This window comes from Tachypleus tridentatus, chromosome 12 (assembly GCF_004210375.1).
Source record: "Tachypleus tridentatus isolate NWPU-2018 chromosome 12, ASM421037v1, whole genome shotgun sequence".
In the NCBI taxonomy this organism is placed as follows: Eukaryota; Metazoa; Arthropoda; class Merostomata; order Xiphosura; family Limulidae; genus Tachypleus; species Tachypleus tridentatus.
Genome location: NC_134836.1, coordinates 81815247 through 81834167, shown reverse-complemented (window position 1 = coordinate 81834167; position 18921 = coordinate 81815247). Strand labels below are relative to the sequence as shown.

General features: G+C 32.1%; 1 protein-coding gene across 7 annotated transcripts in view; it reads right to left on the bottom strand.

Annotated features, from left to right (window-relative positions):
* LOC143233806 (poly(ADP-ribose) glycohydrolase-like) overlaps window positions 1-18921 on the bottom strand; it is a 112198-nt gene that overhangs the window by 85174 nt on the left and 8103 nt on the right. For 5 of the 7 annotated variants that reach the window (XM_076470499.1, XM_076470495.1, XM_076470498.1 and 2 more), the window contains one exon: window positions 4988-5096. In XM_076470499.1, the coding sequence (XP_076326614.1) occupies window positions 4988-5096 (109 nt within the window). Of the gene's footprint in view, window positions 1-4987; window positions 5097-5653; window positions 5718-9678; window positions 9809-18921 lie in introns of all 7 variants that reach the window. The other 2 variants (XM_076470500.1, XM_076470501.1) reach the window with 2 other exon arrangements.

Genomic DNA, 18921 nt, shown 5'->3' with positions numbered 1-18921 from the left:
CAGCATTGAGTCTACCTGGAATGTTCTGGAAAATTAATAAATTTGAAAATTTCATAAAGTTTGAAAAGAAAAATAGGCTTTTCCATTTACTTTACGCATAAGCAATTGGGAGATAATACTTTCTGCCCAGGAACAAGAAAAAGTAAAAATTTTCTTGCACAGTGTAATCCAAAAAGAATAACAAAAGCAGAGATATATTTTGCCCTGTCAGTCAGAGGAATGGCCTAGTATCCCTTTAATGGGTTATGCTTTGATACATCTGGCTTTTGCAATTTTATCAACACAATCATCCATTCTTGGAATGGAATAGGAATCTGTTTTTATCAAAGTATTTATTTTGTGAGAGTCTATATAGAATATAACCAAACCATCAGATTTATGAACCAGTACACAAGATGAAAACAAGTCACTTTTAATGGGCTCTATAATCCCATAATATATTTCTTTATGCATTTTATTCGCATTAATTGTATTCACACATACCTACATCATGAACAGTATTGTTAATTTGATTGAGAATGTCTAGAAAAAATATACATTCATGTTCAATCAATAAACTAGCAAGTTTATTTTTCTCTTCATGAGACAAGTGATCACACTTTTCATCTAGATTGGCAAGGATTTCAGAAGTACTCAGTTTGATGTTGCATTCATCTTCGATATTTTCAAATTTACAGGTGTTCAAGTCAAAGGGATTGTTTTCAGTATTGGAAAACATTTAACGGTTAAAAAATTTTGGAATGCATGTCGGATGTGACAAGGCTTCAACATGTTAATATAACACATCTGGGTAACTTTTCAATGACCAGATATTTTTTCAATGTAGTCCATATGACTAACTTTCTGAACAATTTCATAGGGACCACAATACCTAGCTTTATGTGGATGGTAACAATACTAAGACCATGTCACCAGGATGAAACTTATGCTCTTCAGCCTTGGGGTTATATACGATTTTTCTTCTTGCTTGGGACTACTTAAAATTTTCTTGAGCCAATTCACAAGCACCTGAGTCAGGACCAAAACCAGGAAATGTAATCCAGTAAGAAATTTCTTTTGGGTCATCTTCTAACCAATGTTCTTTCAGCAACTTTAAAAGACTGCACACTGAATGGTCAAACACCAACTCAAATGAACTGCACCCTAACAACAACTGAACTGACTCACAAACAGCAAATAATAATAATATATTAACTACTTTGTCCAAACCTTCTCATTACTGAAACAGTACGTCTGTATCATATTTTTTAAAGTAGAATGGAATTTCTCAAGCACACAATGTGATTCATGATGGTATGCAGAAGATATGATCTGTTTAGCACTGAGCTGATAAAAAACTTGTTGAAACAACCTCGACATAAAATTTGATCCCTCATCATACAAAGGTTCTTTGAGCAAAAAGACAGGAATTTCCCAATACACATTTAACAGTATAAGTTACCTGCATACCTAAATATATATTTAACTGAAACAAATACAGTAATACCTCACACAGTGTGGTTAATGTATTGGAAAAAAACTTCCACATTCACTGAATCAGAGCTGAACGAGGAATAGTTTCAACAGAAAAAATAATGATACGTGAATATCATAAAGAATTTCTCCATAGTAGAAATAATTAAGCCTGATTAGTTAGAATAAAAATAATAAGCACAAATAGTTATGAGGTAAAATAAAAACAAAATTAATCAATAAACTTTATTTTGAAATATTAAAACAATGAAAATTTTATTTTGAAAAAATGAAAACTAAAAATTTACTGATTAAAGAAAAATCTATCTTATCTAAGTTGCACTATTTTCTTTTTCTTCTTTTCATCATGGAGTTCTTGGTAACATCAAATGGCATTTTCTAATGCTAGTTGGGCATTAATGCTGAGCTCTATGTCTGGATCATGATTCATAATTAATTCTGAAGCAGTTTCCATTGCCCCAAACCTTTTGTCAAGTTCCTACAAAAGAAATTCTTTTGCTTGCTCTTCACTAGCACCTTTGTTACACTCTCAACTTTCTTCTTATTCCTCATATGCCTGATCTTGGTCTAAATTGAGAAGTGTATCATTGTCAAGAGCTTGTGAATGAGCATCAATGCACTCATAAACATTAGTCTGTTCCAAAGACTCAAATCCAAGATTGTGTCCAATTTTAACAACATCTTCAGAAACAGTTCTAATTTTGGACTCAAAGACACAGGAATCGCTTGCGCAATGAGGCAAAATGTGCTTCCACACTACTCTTGTATTACTCTCTCTAACTTCGAGTCACACTTCGTTAATGTTTTCAACAGCATTTCTGATGTTGTAATTTTTCCAGAATTTAGTCAGAGATAGTGCAGCTTCTCTAGTTGTAGCCTTTATTGCTTAAGAAAAAGTTTGTCTCAAATAATAAGTTTTATATGTCACAATGGCACCTTGATCCATTGGTTGCAGTAGAGATATTGTATTTGGTGGATGAAAATGAATTTTGAGTTTCATTAAAGTCATAAAGTCCCATTGGATGGCCTGGTGCATTAGCTAATAACAACATTTAAATTCCAAGTTTTTTTGTTTGCAATAAAATTCAACTGTAGGACAAAAATAACTTTTTAACCAGTCTTCAAACAAAGTTTTTGTGACCCATGCTTTTCTATTTGATCACCAAACAATCAGGAGAGTCTTCTTTGTACAGTTGCTAGTGCTCAGAGGGTTCCCATGTGATAAGTAAGCATGGGTTTTAATTTAAAATCACCAGATGCATTTCCACCCAACAAAAATGTCATATGATCTTTTGAAGCCTTGTAACCTGGCTGAGTTTTTTCATTTTCTGATAGAAAAGTTCTAGAAGGCAATTTTTTCCAAAATAAACCCATTTCATCAACATTAAAAATTTAGTTATCTTTGTACCCATTTTTTTCAATAATTTCTATAAATTCATTAGGAAACTTTTTAAATGTAAATATTATGAATCCCCGCTCATTTTTGAAAATGAAAGAATAAATTATGGCTTGCCAAAAATGTTTCATCAGTTGCTCCTTCTTCATCATTTTCTGCCATTATGTTTTCTTTAAGAGCATTGAAAAGACTCATAGCTTTTATTTGAATTTCCCTTTGACTTGGAGGAATTCACTTCTTACTGCAATCTTCTATCCATACTGATAGCAGATGTTCCATATTTACCATTAGAGAACTCCTTTTCTTTACAATTGTTTTTGAGACAACAGAGTTGGCAGCCATTCCATATTCTTTGTACTGATTATTTTCTTTTACATTTCTTCTTACAGATTATTCATTTATTCCTTTGTCTCGTGCAAGTTTGACAAATGAAGTACCTTCTTCATGGCATTTAATGATTTCAAGTTTCTGTTCTAATGCCAGCCATTTATGTTTCTTTGAATCAGTTTCATCACAATTTCTTTTTTCAGTTATGATAAAGGGATCTCTGTAAAAAAATTGCAAAAAAGGATACACTCATGCTTAAGAAAAAGCTGACCTTAGACTGCTGCTGGAAGCAAGTGATGCTCAGATTTATACTGTGCAGTACATAAATGTGCATGCACATTGTATAGGCTTACAGAAAGATCTAGAATAAGCGAGTGATGCAAATTCATGGAGATCATTCTAGAAAATTGTAGAAAAATGTCAGCCATAATAAAAAGATCCAAAGGACTTGTATGTATATAAATATAGCTGCATTATAGTGAATCATTCAGTACTAATTAAATTATCAGTTGCAAATTATAAACTGCACTATAGTGAATCCCATACTGATTGAACCCCCACTGTGTGAGGTATTGCTGTACTGATATTAAAATAAATGTATATAATAGTAAATCCATCACAATATAAACTTATAAAATATGTAAATCCATTGTTTTTATTCAAGTCAAAATAAAACATACTAGACACAACAAATGCAGACATACAAATAACTACATAGATAATTTCACAAGATATAAAAGTACACATCCTAAGACCAAATGAATATAATATTTGGTCTCAATGAGGATTCAACTGTAATAACTACTTTGTAAGTTATGTGCACAGTTGATAATGAATTATCTAATCACATGAGTAAAAAACATCACACCACATAACTTTTGGTACATTCAAGATAGATTCAAGAGAGCAACAAAAAAGAAATGATTATTGTATTGTCATACTGTTATTGATATTTTGTGTGCCAAGTGAAATGTAATTGATATTTAAGTTACTTCTTCAGCAATAGGTAGAAATTAAACATTCACAAGAAAAATGTTACAAACTACTGTGAAGAATTCAGCAAGCATTTATTCTAACTTCAGATGCAGAATGTCTGTTAGCACATAATCATTAAATATCATATCATTGTACGCTTGTTACATTATACACAGCTTTATTAATACTCACAACTTTTCTACTTATATTTTGTAGAAAGATTTTGGCTATGCCTGAACTACAGTGTATGATGCAACTCAACAGTGCCATGATATTAACTGTATAAGGTATTTGCTGTTGATTGGGTTGTGAAGTGTTATGTTAATAACTGTAAACATGGCAACAATGTATATTGAGCTACACTATTTAAATATTTAATTCTAAAGTTTAGAAAAAAGTTGTGAGTATAAGCACTTAATTCAACCCTCTTATTGATTTTCCATTTTTACTGATTAGTTATTCTACTGTGTATGGATTTTGTCTGATAGATGAGACATCCCCAAAGCATTTGGGTGCTATCACCACAGATAATTTCTGTTATGACTTTAAGACTATAACTTGAAATTACAATTGGCTCTAAAATACGTTTAAGGCTTATATTTTACATATATATTCTTGATATAACTTAAGTTCTTTCAAGTAGTATACATTCCTAAAAGGGAGGAAATATATCATCTCTTTCAAATGGTTTTTACTTGCTATACAAAGTTACAGTTTCTGCTAGTATACCGTCTATGACTTATGGCACACAATAATTTTGCTGTTCCTGATACAATTTAAAAATACAAGTAATAAGCTTTAAAAAGATTATTTCACCTTCTTTCTGCAGCTGAAGCTAGAAGATTGCGTTGAAGTTTTTTTTCTCTAGACTCTTCTTGACTCATTTCTTCTTCAAAAATTGCACAATAGTCGTTTTCACTTTTACCTTAAACACAGAAAAAAATTACTTGGCATTACATATAATTCAAACAAAAATTTCAACTTCTAACTGATAATAATAATAATAATAAAAAAGGCTGAAAAGAACTGTGCTAATATCTTCTTCCAAACCATATCAGTTTTAACTGAAGACAATACAAGACAAAATTATACATAAATTTGAATCATCAGAATGTATTTACTTCTAAATGTACAGTAGCAAGGAAAGAAGAAAATATCACAGCACAACAGAATCTATATAATAGTTGTTCTTTAAAAGTTTAACTACTTATGTTGAAAGTTATGAATAGCATGAAATTACTTTTTCTTACCAAACTAAACTGAACAGCTCTTAAATGAACATGAAGTCAAGAACAAAGATTGTAGATATACATTTGCTACACTAATGTCTTTACTGTGATTTTACTTGCAAAACTTCAAAGTTTGCCTTTGCCATTAGCTACATTATAATGTTGGAACAATTCCTGATGATTATGAAAATATTAAAAACTTATTTTAACATATTGAAAAATTGTTACTGATAAAAATTTTATTGTCAATTACCCCATTTTTACACCATTATGTTGAAATGAATGGCAATATTCAGCTGGTCATTCAACAGCAAGTTCTATAACAGAATATAAAAAAAAATAAATATAAACTCATATTCCTTAGACATATTCTAAATTGCAAATTTCTACATCAATTTCAACACCCCCTTTACCCTAATAATGAATATAAGCACCTCATCTTGATAACATAATGACTTTTTCAAAACATAAAATGGCTTTTAGTAGGTAGGTAGGATGGGAGAGTGTCAATGGAGGTAAAAGAACTCTTTATAAAAAAAAAATCTCTACCCAATAAACCCCAACAGTAGACTAACCAGGAAACCAAAGAAAGAGGGTAAGATAATCTGATTAAGATAGACATATGCAAAATCCCCAACTCACCCTCACATTGATGATGGGAATATTGAATGATAAGTTTCAGACAAAAGTTGGATTGAAAAAAATATCTCTAAACAGTCACAAGAAAATTACAATCCAAGAAAACTATGATCTGTTTAAAGTGATTAAAGTGATTTCAATGTAGACTCCCACAGGTCCAAAAGTGGGGTTCATCCATTGAGAATATAAATAGGCCTTCTCCTGGCAGTGATAAGCCAAAGTATGCTTATCCAATAAACATGAGGTCACAAGGCATAACCACACCATCACATAATTGACTGGCAAATCTCCCAGCATGAACAGCAATATCAGGAGGAAGATGAAAAACCAAGTAGCTCTTTCCACTAACAAGGAAGGAGTAGAGTCAAATGCAATACAAAAAACCCTCAAAATATCAAAAACCTGAGAATTCACTGAAGTAAAGGGACTGGAAGTGGCTAATGAAAATGATTCTCTGTTGAGGCTGACCTAGTAAAAGAATGAGCAGGAAAGAGCAAGTTTAAATTCTCACCAGTCATTCCCAGGTCATTTATGAAAGCTGCCTCTGAACCCCCTAAAGAAACCTTCAATCCGCATATATGTCTCCATCTCAGAACAAATCATATTATGGATGGATCTGACTGAAAATAGCCTCCTCTGGTTGTTGACAAACCCCAGATAGTAAACATGGAAGAGAAGAGGTCGAGTTGACCTCTGTAGAAGAAACATTAACTAAGGAATTCTTGCTGTAAGTTTTTATTTTCACAAAGAAAGAAAGAGGTAACTGACTGATAGCTGACCATATGTTTGAAGGCAGTTGTGTAATTGAGTGTAGGAATGTAGAGGGCGTGCTTCATTCCTACACTAAATTACACAACTGCCTTCAAACATGTAGTAAGTTTTTATTTTGTTGTTGTGACTAAATAATGCATAAATATAAATGAAAAGGCAAATGTAGGAACACCTAACTTGTTCAAAATCACAACATAAATAATATATGATCACAAGGCTCCTGGTGAGAGAAATTCAAGCCAAATACTTTGTCAATACAAAGTAATTGCATTATCTGGATGAAATGCTCATATACAATATCTGGATAGAGGGGGCATTGAAGATGGGGGAGAAATCTGCAAATTAGAATTTGCCTAAGGCATTCAAGTGGGGTATAAAAGAATATAGCAAGGATTTTCAATGCTTAGAAAAGCAAAGAGTGGAAATCCTGGAGATCGAGTAGTAGTTATAATTTCAGTGAATGGTAAGTATGTTTAGGAATTCATATTGGTCCTGATCCAACAAAACAAAATCTCTTTCAGAAACTAATTTTACCATCATCTTTTGCCCATTGGACAAATAGTGTTTTCCTACCTCACTCATTCTACTGTTGAATAAACACTATAAATAGATTTCTGTGAAACCTCACAAGTTTTCTAAAATTCTGGACTTCACACATTAGTGCATACAATTAATATTTACAAATATATACCTCTATACCTCAAGCCAAAATTATATACACAAATATATATTTTACTTTAATTCCCAAGCCCTGATTCATACGTAGAGTAACAATCATATTTAAATTAATGCAACATTATTACTTACTTTTGCCTACAGTAGAACATTAAACTTTGATTGACAGCTATAAGAATATAAAACTACAAAAAGCTTTAAGTTTTGTTATATATATAAAACAAAAATATTATGTACAATAAAGGACCATTTTATACCTTGAGGTTGTCCTTTACACACACACACTTTAAAAAATGTAAAAATTTACTCCACCTTTTATTTTTCAGAAAATAAGTGATTCCATATTTAAGCTCTTGTAAAAAGCACACCTGTACTACTTACTACTAATAACTCATTCAATAAGCTGACCACACTGTTATAAAATAAACTATCACAACTGGAGCCCAGCTTACATTTCTCAAGTCTGAAATTTTTATTTTACTTCATTAACTACAGAAGAACTGATCTCACAGATATTCTTGTAAACTTCAACAAGATGATTTTTACCCTTCTTTTCTCAAGATAAAAATATACTAAGAGATCTTAGCCTACTTTTATAAGATTACTCTTCTTTCCCAAGAGTAATTTTAGTTACCCTTCTTTGGATTCATTACAATCATTTAAACATCCTTTCTTAGATAATAAGAAAAAAACTGCTTATATTTCCAAGCAAGACCTAACTTGAGATGAGAACATATCGATCTTGAATTAAAAGCAATTTCTTTAACTTTCCTAAATCAACTTTACATTACCTTTTACTCATTATTCCAGTTCATTAATGTAACTTATGTCTCATAGCTCAAAATTGGCTTTATGAATCATTATTAAAGAGATAAACCACAACAACAGTCCAATAAAAACTTTAATATTATGCTTTATGTCCAATACACATTGTAAATTAGGAAGCAGTACTATGCATTAATTAATCCCTTTGAAATGCAATCAACAGAGGTAAATTTTAAAATAAAACTGTGCAAATCTAATAGAAAAATTAGTCCTACATTTAATTTCATCACAAATGGTTCTAACAATGAATATGTGTTAAAAATTCACAATGTTTGGGTTATCATTAATTCAACATTCAGAAAAAGTGATGCAAGTATTACTCATGCCAATATGTAACAACCACATTGTTGGTTATTTCATGTACAGATACATCAAATAACCAGATGTGCCTGGCCTCTTGTCAGCTAAGGCACACTATGGGAACTAACTTAACTGATTAAATACATGAAACTTTGAGCTGCACATGTTTAGCCAGGCTTCCTGTGCAAACACGTTTAGTTAACTGATAACAGCTTTTCATGCATTTTGATATAATCAGCTTAATTTATAATGTTAATAAAATATAACAGTTTAATGCTTAGTCTAACTTCATAACAACCTGTGGAAAAAAATGGAGTAATTTGTTTTCCATGACTGTCCCTGTAAACCCACTTTGAAAAAATTAAAAACTTATTAATACTATGTTTGAAAAGAAATAATCAATTCCCCTACTACTGATTGAAGACATGCCATAATACTTAAATGTCCTTAATACAGCTAAATATACACAAGAGTTTAATGTCATCCGCAAACTTAATTTATCAGCTATTTCCCTATTAGTAGCTTCAATGTAAATAAGAAAAAGCAAAAAAAAGACCCAAGCACTGACCCCTTAGATAAAAGTCTAGTATGATTGGACTCCACTGATAACTTTACGTTTTCTCCCATTGAAGTACCCTACAGTTCAATTAACTAGTCTTTCTTACCAAAGTGATGCTTTTAGTAAATCTTTTCAACAACACCTCATCAAAAGTTTTCTGAAAAGCTAAGTATACTAAATCCTTACCCTTTCCTTCATCCAGGTATCAAGCAATTTCTTTAAAAACATATAACCAACATAAAACAAAGGATCAATTAGACACTCTAGCGAGTGGGTTGCCACCTGTATTGTGCACTTCATATGCATTATAATGGATTTACTAAAATTAAATGTATTTTACCAAATATATCTGCAAGTTGCTAACTGTTCTACATCAAAATAATTCATACACCATACAGCTCGACATACCCAAGAGTTGAAAGCTATCATTAAATTTTCCCAAATTATTAATTTTTTCCCCGTAAATGTCATTCATGTAAACAAGAAAAAACAACAGCCTAAGCACTGACCTCTCAAGCACTTCACTAGCAACAACCCCATCTAACTGAACTCCACTGGTAACATTTCTTCCTCTCTCCAACAACCTTATAAAAGAATTTTTCCAAACCTCCACCAATATGACTTTCTAGTTAATCTTTTCTTAAAAATGAAAACAAATGCAGTTAACACCCTTTGCATCATCCATATAAAATGTAAATTCTTCAAAAAATATTTTAATAAGGCAATTTAGGTTTCTCTGACAAATCCTTTCATTAAATGTTTTGACATAGCTTCCTTTATCACACTTTCTACAATTTTTTCTCAAATATAAAAGTAAGAATAGTTGCTCTATAATTTCCAAGGAAACTTTTTATTACATCTTTTAAATCAGGAATACTATTACAACTTTCCAATACACAGGCACCCACTTACTATCTATTTACATATTAAATATATGAGAGACAGACTCACATATCATATTTGTAACCTCCTTTAAAATCCTAAGGAAAACCTTATCTGATGGTGCCTTATCTATTTTTAATATATCAACTTTCTATTTACCACCAAGAAATTATAATCTACATAATTCATGTTAATTTCAATATTTCTCACTCTATGCTCATGTATCAATTATATTAACTAATATAATCAATTACCTATATGTAGTGGTTACATCACTTACTGCCAAGTATATTAATCAATTAACCCTTGACGATGAGAAACCCACTTTAAATAAAAATGCATCTCAGAACGGCTGGTATGGGTATTAACACTTTTATTGATAAGCAGAGAAAAGAAGTCCTACTTATACAGCAACTAAAACCAAAATTAAACAAATATAAAGGAACACCTTTATACCTATACTAATTAATAACCTAATATCCAACTGTAATGCCTCCTGTAACTGTTTATACTCTCATCCCTAAAACCTGTGTCCAGCAATGGTCAGTTGCAAACTCTCTTTGTTAACCTGAAGATGACCTCGGAAGATCAAAACGTTGTTCTCTGCTTATTAATAAAAGTGTTAATACCCATACCAACCATTCTGAGATACATAATCAATTAATCGAAGTTAGTATTTTTAATTATTATTGTTTATTTATCATTCTATTAAACAACTAATTGATTATTTCAATAAATGATTAATCAAAATTACAATTGATTACTATGAAGATAATTAAATTTATGGTTCCTAATTTTTACTATTTCCAATTATTCAAACTATTCAAGCAATTGAAATATTTTTATTAAGTTTCTTTGTTGTTAAACACAAAGCTAAATAGCAGTCAATCTGTGCTTTGTTCAATTTTAACCTAAGAATTTGTTGTTTTTCTTTCTTCTTCAAGTTTGTTCAGGTTGATCATATGCAAAAGGGATTGTGATTCATGGGTCTCCAGTTTGATTCCCATGTTACCAAATTTATTCATTTTGTCCTTGATATTACAAACTACTACAGCCATGAACTTCTGTCACTAATTTTGAACTGCTGACTACAAACAAAGCAACTGGTTGACAGCACTCACATCTAACTTTCTTTTTATTTACGACAGTAAATTGGGGCTGTTGATTAATCAATTAGCAAACTCATATAACTGCCCAGCTCTAACATTTCTTAGGAATATTCATTATATCTTTCTTTGAAAGAATTGAAAATATTTAAAAACTCAATCATCCCATAGGCTTCCAGGAAAAAAAAAAACTTTTCCTAACTATTCCTTAAATGCCCAATTCATTTTGCTTACCTTTAACATAATTTTAAAATAGTCCTCACTACTTTGAATTCTCTACCTTTTAAAATCAAATCACTAGCTTTTCATAGTACTTTGAATCTTTCATCCTATCTGTACTTCTTAAACTTTCTTTTTCTTTTGCTATCCTATGTAATGTGGTTTGTGGAGTGCTATACTAATAAATTAATCAAATGTTATTACTTATTGGGGCTGGTGAGTAAACCTTTTGTTAAAACTGAAAACATTTAAAAGTTCAAACACCTTGTTGTTATATAATAATTCATTAATGACATCTTCTCTCACAGAACCATTTTTTTTAAAATTAGAAACTGAGATATTTCATTTTTCTCGCATGTAGCAAAAATATCATACCTAATTGAGCAATTATTACTTTTTCTCAAATACTTCCCAATTTAAAATCTTACAACTACATCCTCATTAGTGGTAATAATATATTTAAAATGGCATTCCTCATTAGTTACTTCTTTAATCCCAATATATGATGAAGAGAACCATCTGGAAGCCCTTCAAGAAATTACTTTTTCTCACTATTTGACTTTATACAGTCCTAATCAATCTTTCTAAAATTAAAATCTTCCATAATTATTGAATCATTATTCTCAGTAATAAATTACCTCAATCTCATTTAGAGTTAACTAAATAGTTAACTGATAACTGATAACCCCATTAATTAATTAAGTTTGATTTATTGGTTGATTAATACATGCTCCTTGCACCCCCACCCCACAAAAAAAAAGATTTTTCCACAATTCTTTTAAAGATAATTTGGACATTTCCTATTTGGCATATGAATCATTCATTAATTTTGATAAAATACCATCATGTAGTCACTGTGATTGATTTTAAAATACACAGGACTTCTATATTTTCTTCTGTAAATTAATTAAATTGATAATTAACCCCATAGCTGGTGTTTTTTTTCATTAAAAATGACAATACAGTAATAAATTGGGTGCATTCCACAGGCTACTGTTCAAAAGAAATTAAAGTGTACCATATGCTGTGTTCCACAATTGCTCGTCAGTTTATAATTGCACCATATATAAGCACATTCTACAGTTAAGAGGTTAAATAATGAAAGTTAGCATTTTTCTACAATGAAAATATATTTCCAATAGATATTTATCTTGTCCCACATAATAGCTTTTCTCCTTCAGAGCTACCCTCTATATGTTCAAATTTTTTGCTCAGTTCTAGCCTTTATACACCCATTTCTTCCATGTGTTTGTTATACTGCTGTGTTGTAGATGGCAAATAATCATGTGACAACCTTCACTAACAGGAGTGTCATACACTCTCCTATCACAACTGGATACTCTTTACTGTAGAACCCAATCTTCACTTCAAGATTAGGCAAAAGTAAAAAAAAATGCATCAAAATTAGGAAGGTAGGGTGTGAAGTGGTAAATATCTATTTGGATTATATTTTCAGTGTAGGAAAATGTTAACTTCTGATATGATACCTTACCTTCTGTTATATAATTCCTAGAATCCAACATTGAAATAGTGGAGAGACTAGTGTAAAATTTACCTCTATGGATATCCCTTTGGAAAGCATCTGAAGAACACCCATGGAGTGTGACATCTCTTGGTATAGAAACACACCTGTGAGAAACAGCACCACATCTGAATTAGGTATACTCTTCTCCTGTTGTAAAAGTGTGTCGTTAATTCAGGTGGATAAGAAGTACATCAATATTCAAATGTTGTAAAGTGGCTAGGCCACACTAGACTATGACCAATGGTTCAACTCCAATCATAAACCAGGCATCATCAGGTATTTATCTAGTACATGTTAGGAGGAGGGTCCCTACAGTTTTATCAAGACAAGAAAGCGGTATGGAAAACAGGTTCTGTTTCATTATCCTTGTCAGGGCACACGTGTGTAGGCTTAGTACACAACTAATACCAATCCACTTAGGAACCAAACATCTGAGCAATGGCAAGAAGGAGGAATGCAATGTGGTGGTTCACACAAACCCTAAACTTGGCAGCCTTGAGAATTTATCATCCAATCTGCAGTGAGGTGAGGACTCCCTACCAACAACATGTGTGAAAACATATTGGCTGGTCAAGTTCTACTCCAACATTAGACCACCCAGGAACTAACATCTAGATAGTAGTAGGATGAAGGGTCCCAGCTGGAGGGGTGAACTGAAGCTGGTAAATCATTTCCATTCTAGTATTTTAATTCCAATCCACAGGAGAATAAGGGTTCACACCATTTACACCAACAGAACATCCCCACCCTACTCTCAAGTAATGGGATTGTAAAACATGAGATGATGCCTCCATGGTCCACCATTCCAGTGGCTAGGAGCTGGTAAGTGGTGAGGGCTATCATACTTTACCTGAAAAAGGTGAGAGATAACACAGTGGAGAGTCCAGAGGAATGCACTGCTGAAGAAGGTGCAATGGGTGACAATGAAACCATATTTTTAAAGGCTGGTCATTATTTTTCCAACTAGGACAGGAAGGATGGATAGCAATCCTTATGTTGCTTTTCTTATAACCCATGAGTTGATATAGCCTGGAACAAGCATATATATATTCTTTCCATATATATAATGATAAAATATATGGAAAGAATGAGCCCACTAGCAGTCCTGTGGAACACCCCATCAACAGAAAGGCATAAAATGCAGTGTATGGATTAAAATACCTCAAATTAGACCATTTACCATAGCACAGAAAGCAACACATAAAATTGGACCACTGTAAAGAAATATAAAAATACTTATCCACTCACACTTGAACTGAACTGTGAAGGATGGCAGTGGGTAGTATTCAGTATCCCAATGAGGAGATGGCCACACGATGAAGTGAATGAGAGATGACGGTGTGTACCCTGGTCCATATTATCTCTCTCAATGGTTAACAAAAGTGAGCAGCCAGGGAGGGAGAGATATGTTGGACCTGATGTAAGGATACTGGAAAAATATGTTGGGAGATGGGAGACAAGAAAGAATAAACCAATGCCATAAGCTGGTGAATTCAACCCATAAGGGTGATAGGAGAAATATTTCAGGTAGAAGAAGTGTTCCAATGAATAAACAGGTGAGAACTGGAATCATGCAAAGATGTCATGAAGGCAATACAGCACTGAAGAGCACAAACAGGCCAGAGAAGAGAAACTGGGTCAGAGTGGAAACAGAAATGGAAGGGAAGGAAATAGTTGTGAATATGTCATCACATTTCACAGCTGTCAGTATTCTGGAGGAAAAAAAAGCTATGATTGTAGACAGGATAAATACATGTGTGGTGATAAAGGTTTAGTAAAAAAAAAAAAAAGAGATAAAATAGGACATCCAGAACAAATGGTATATTAAATAGATAATCAGAGATTTGAAAGGAAAAATTGGTAAGGGGCTTGAGAACTACTTCAAAGTCCCAAACTGGAAGAAGTATGAACAAGGTGGACAAAGAATATAGCAGGGATGAAATAGAAGGGAGAGGACAAAAGAAAAAACATCCTAATGAATCATGAAAGTCTCCAAAAACCACTCAGCCTAAATATGGAACCATAAGAATAAGAAGAGCCCAGAAATATGACACTGGTTATGCATATTAGATAAAAAAGCATATCCACCCAAGGTGTCCCAAAAACAGAGGAGTCAAGTTTGCACAGACAGAGCCAAAGGAAACAAGCATACTAATGCAAAATACATTAGGGACCAAGTATCCTCCAACAACCCCTTAAAGAAGAGGTGGATAGCCACAAATGTAAGATGGTCAGACAAAAAATAATGCAAGTTGTTAATTAGGGGTCAAATGTTCATAATCCATTTATATGAAGACTATGGAGACTTCTAAAAGGCCTAAGTAATAGATGTATAAATAACAGCAACCAGATAAGTAGAAATGGAGAGAATAAAGTCATAGGAAAGAGAAACTAGGTGAGAAAAAAAACTGGAAAATGCAAAGTTAACCATTGTAAGATTGAAAGGCCTAACTGACCTAAACATTAGAGTGAAACTAATAGTTTGAAATAGATAGAATAATTTGTCTTTTCAAAGGTTGTTCTAAGCTAATTGAACCCACCTATTTGGAAGCTCAAAAAAGCATATGCTTACTGGAAATACAGAATACAACTACAGTAATGTATGTGACAGCACAAGTGAATTATATATGGACATTATTGCAATATACATAATAGTAAAATATTGTCACCTGAATTCTAAAGCAACTGAATTGGCCTAATTGAACTTTCAAAAAGCAGATAACTGTATTATGTTTAACATACAACTATTGTCACCATAGTGTAAAGAATTTTGTACATACATATGACCTTCCTGCCATGAGCATCCTTCACTGAGCATCACTCAAGCTTTTTGTCTTACATTAAAATTTTATTAAACTACTTTTTGTTTATGTTATACCAATTAGTATGGCATAACATCTTAGCTAACAATCCATAATCATATATATATATACTCATTTTAAATTCTATAAAGCAATATTTAAAAACATACTGAATTTCCCCTAATGTGACACATGACACATTTTTTCCAAGTATCTTCTCTGTTTTATCCATCACTCCTCAAGGTAACTACGAAATTAAATTTTAAATTACTAACTATAAAATCATATTTGCTCAGACAAACTATAATTTTTATAGTTTTCAATTTTGTTTGGTTACAAAGGTATCAAACAGAAAATCAGACCCCTGCCACCACATCCTCTCTTTCAGGATATGTTACAAGTTCTCTCATGTTTAATTATACATTACCTATAACCTGTAGAAAGCCAAAGTTTTCAAAAAACAAATGACTTATTATATTACATTGTGTTCTGAACACAGAATGTTAGTATCACTCAAAATACAAATTGTTTCCCACAGACATCACAACAGCCAGCTTGGATGCATTTGTAACAGCTCTTGTCACCTAGTTACAAAGCCATAAAAATCGTTATTGTTACAGGATTTATTATTTTGTTCTTTGGTGTATTATCTAATTAAATAAAAATAATTAATACACTATTATCATTAGTATAAAAAAAGGAGGATTAAATGTTATTGATAGTCAACAGCAAAACAAAACAACAAATACTTAGATAAGTACTTTATTTCTTGTTTAATATGATAGTAACTAAAATGTAGAAACAGGGTTTGTTCTGAATTTTGCACAAAACTACACAAGGGCCATCTGCACTAGCTGTCCCTCATTTTGCAGTGTGAGACTAGAGGGAAGACAGCTAGTCATCACCACCCACTGCCAACTCTTACCAATGAATAGTGGGACTGACTGTCACATTATAATACCCCCACTGCTGAAAGGGCAAGCATCTTTGTTGTGGTGGGGATTCAAACCTGCGATCCTCAGATTACGAGTTCAGTGCTTTAACCACCTAGCCATGCTGGGGCTGTAGAAATAGAGACCTCTTTAGGCTAGTTAAAGTCAGATTTGGTAAAATTAACAATAATAATAACATAATAAAAATATTTCACAAAGCATAAACATGAGCAGCTCAGAGTAGTTTGTGGGTAATGTAATTTGATAGCATAACCCAAGGGATTTACAACTTATAATGGCACAAATATTAGTTAGACACAGTTTAAAGGGCAATAAAACAATAAAATTTTAAATACATGTATAATATTACAAGTTTAAAACTACTTAGAATAAACAAATGTAGTTTCATGCTACAGTTGAAGTCATTATAGAAAAAAAAAGGTAATTCAGATTTGTTTTTCTTTGGTGATTACAAGGTCAGTTATGTTGACCAACCTTACATAGAGCTATGGTAAAGAAATTTACAGATAAAATATAAAGTTTTATTAAAAACAAATATTTAAAATGTATTTATGCGATTTAGAGATTACACACTGGTTTTTGAGGTAAAGAAAAATATTTTTAATCTTAACACGAAGATTACCTAGTACAAAGACTTCAAAAGAAATACATAATATATTCAAAGACTTATAATGTGTACTGAAAGACTGGCAAATGTTGTGAAGATATACACACTACATTAACAGTTAGTTGTATCAAATCTATAAAGACCTTGAAGGAGTACATAGAGGTCATGTGGTTAGTCAATTTTACTGAGCCTGTACTGATAAAGTTAATTTGTTTCTAATATATATATGTAAAAACGGCTCTTTTGGGTTGAGAAAATTTTTATGTAGAGGAGTGAACAACATTTCGACCTTCTTTGGTCATCGTCAGGTTCACAAAGAAGAAAGAAAGAGGTAACTGCCCGATAGCTGACCACATGTTTGAAGGGGATTGTGTAACTGAGTGTAGGAATGTAGAGGGCATGCTTAGATGTTTCAATATATATGTAGTCAGCTATCGGTCAGTTACCTCTTTCTTTGTGAAAGATTTTTTTAGATAAAAATGCCACGTAAAAAATACAAAGATAAACCATCCAAATTTAAATATTCAAATAAAAAAGAAATGTTCCTCCTAAACCATCCTACAGCCCAGTTACCACAAAACAGATTGCCAGCTTTAGATTTTATCATTAGAAAGTAATTCTTGGTCAGTTGTCATGTTTAAAAACTTAAGTATAAGTCAATCTAGGAGAAAATTTACTGTCCACAAGCATGCAATTTAAGTGATCTGATCTGTCAGGGTAAAGATCATCATTGTAAATCAGCCTTAGGCAATTCCAAGTTTTGTCTTGTGAAGGAAATAATAGTTACTTGAGAGTTGGCAAACTTTGGAACAGGCTTTATTCTGTCTGGAAAAGCAATCAGAAAGAAAGTTGAAAACTCCTTGAAAGTGTACAAGGATCTTAAAAGATGTAAGACATTGCACTGGTAAAATGAAACTTTGTCTCAGAAAACCTCTCATAATCCTGGACAAAGCAGACAAATTCTTCTACATTGAAACCAATGATATAGTTCAAATAATAAAAAATGACAGGTTCGTATCCAGTGAAGGTAAAGAAGATGACATTCTGTTTTTTATAATATTACAGAGTGGAAAAAAAGTGGTGATGTTGAAATGTGACCAAAAACTTGAAGAGAATATTGAAAGCAGTAAAAAAAGAATAAAAACATTGAAGGAAAGGATGAAACAGTGGAAATAGAAGAAAGCAGCAAGTCCAATTTTTGAAAATGAAGAAAAAGAGCAGGTGACCAGTTTAAGTGAATACCAGACAAAACATGATGATGCTCATGTCCCACATAATGAGAATAAATGATAAATGTACTAGTGAAAATGACAGTTCCAGTAAAGAACATCATCCTTTTAATAAACAAGGAAGAAAATGTAGTAATAATAATAAAATCATTTTGGAGACCTCTAAAGGTGGAACTGGTGTGTGGTATACCTTTGAACTCATTGGTACAATCTTAAAATTCAGTGGAGTTGACATTAATAATGCCAGTCTTTCGTGATCAAATGTTCAAAGAAAGAAATGGAAAATTACAGAACCTGAAGTGGTCAGCATCAAAAAAGACATGTTAAGTCAAATTCAGGGCATTAATATTGTCTTTTACTTTGACATAAAGATAGTGAGGGAATTGGAGAAGAGAAAAATTCAAGTTCGTGTTGAGAAGCTTGCAGTTAG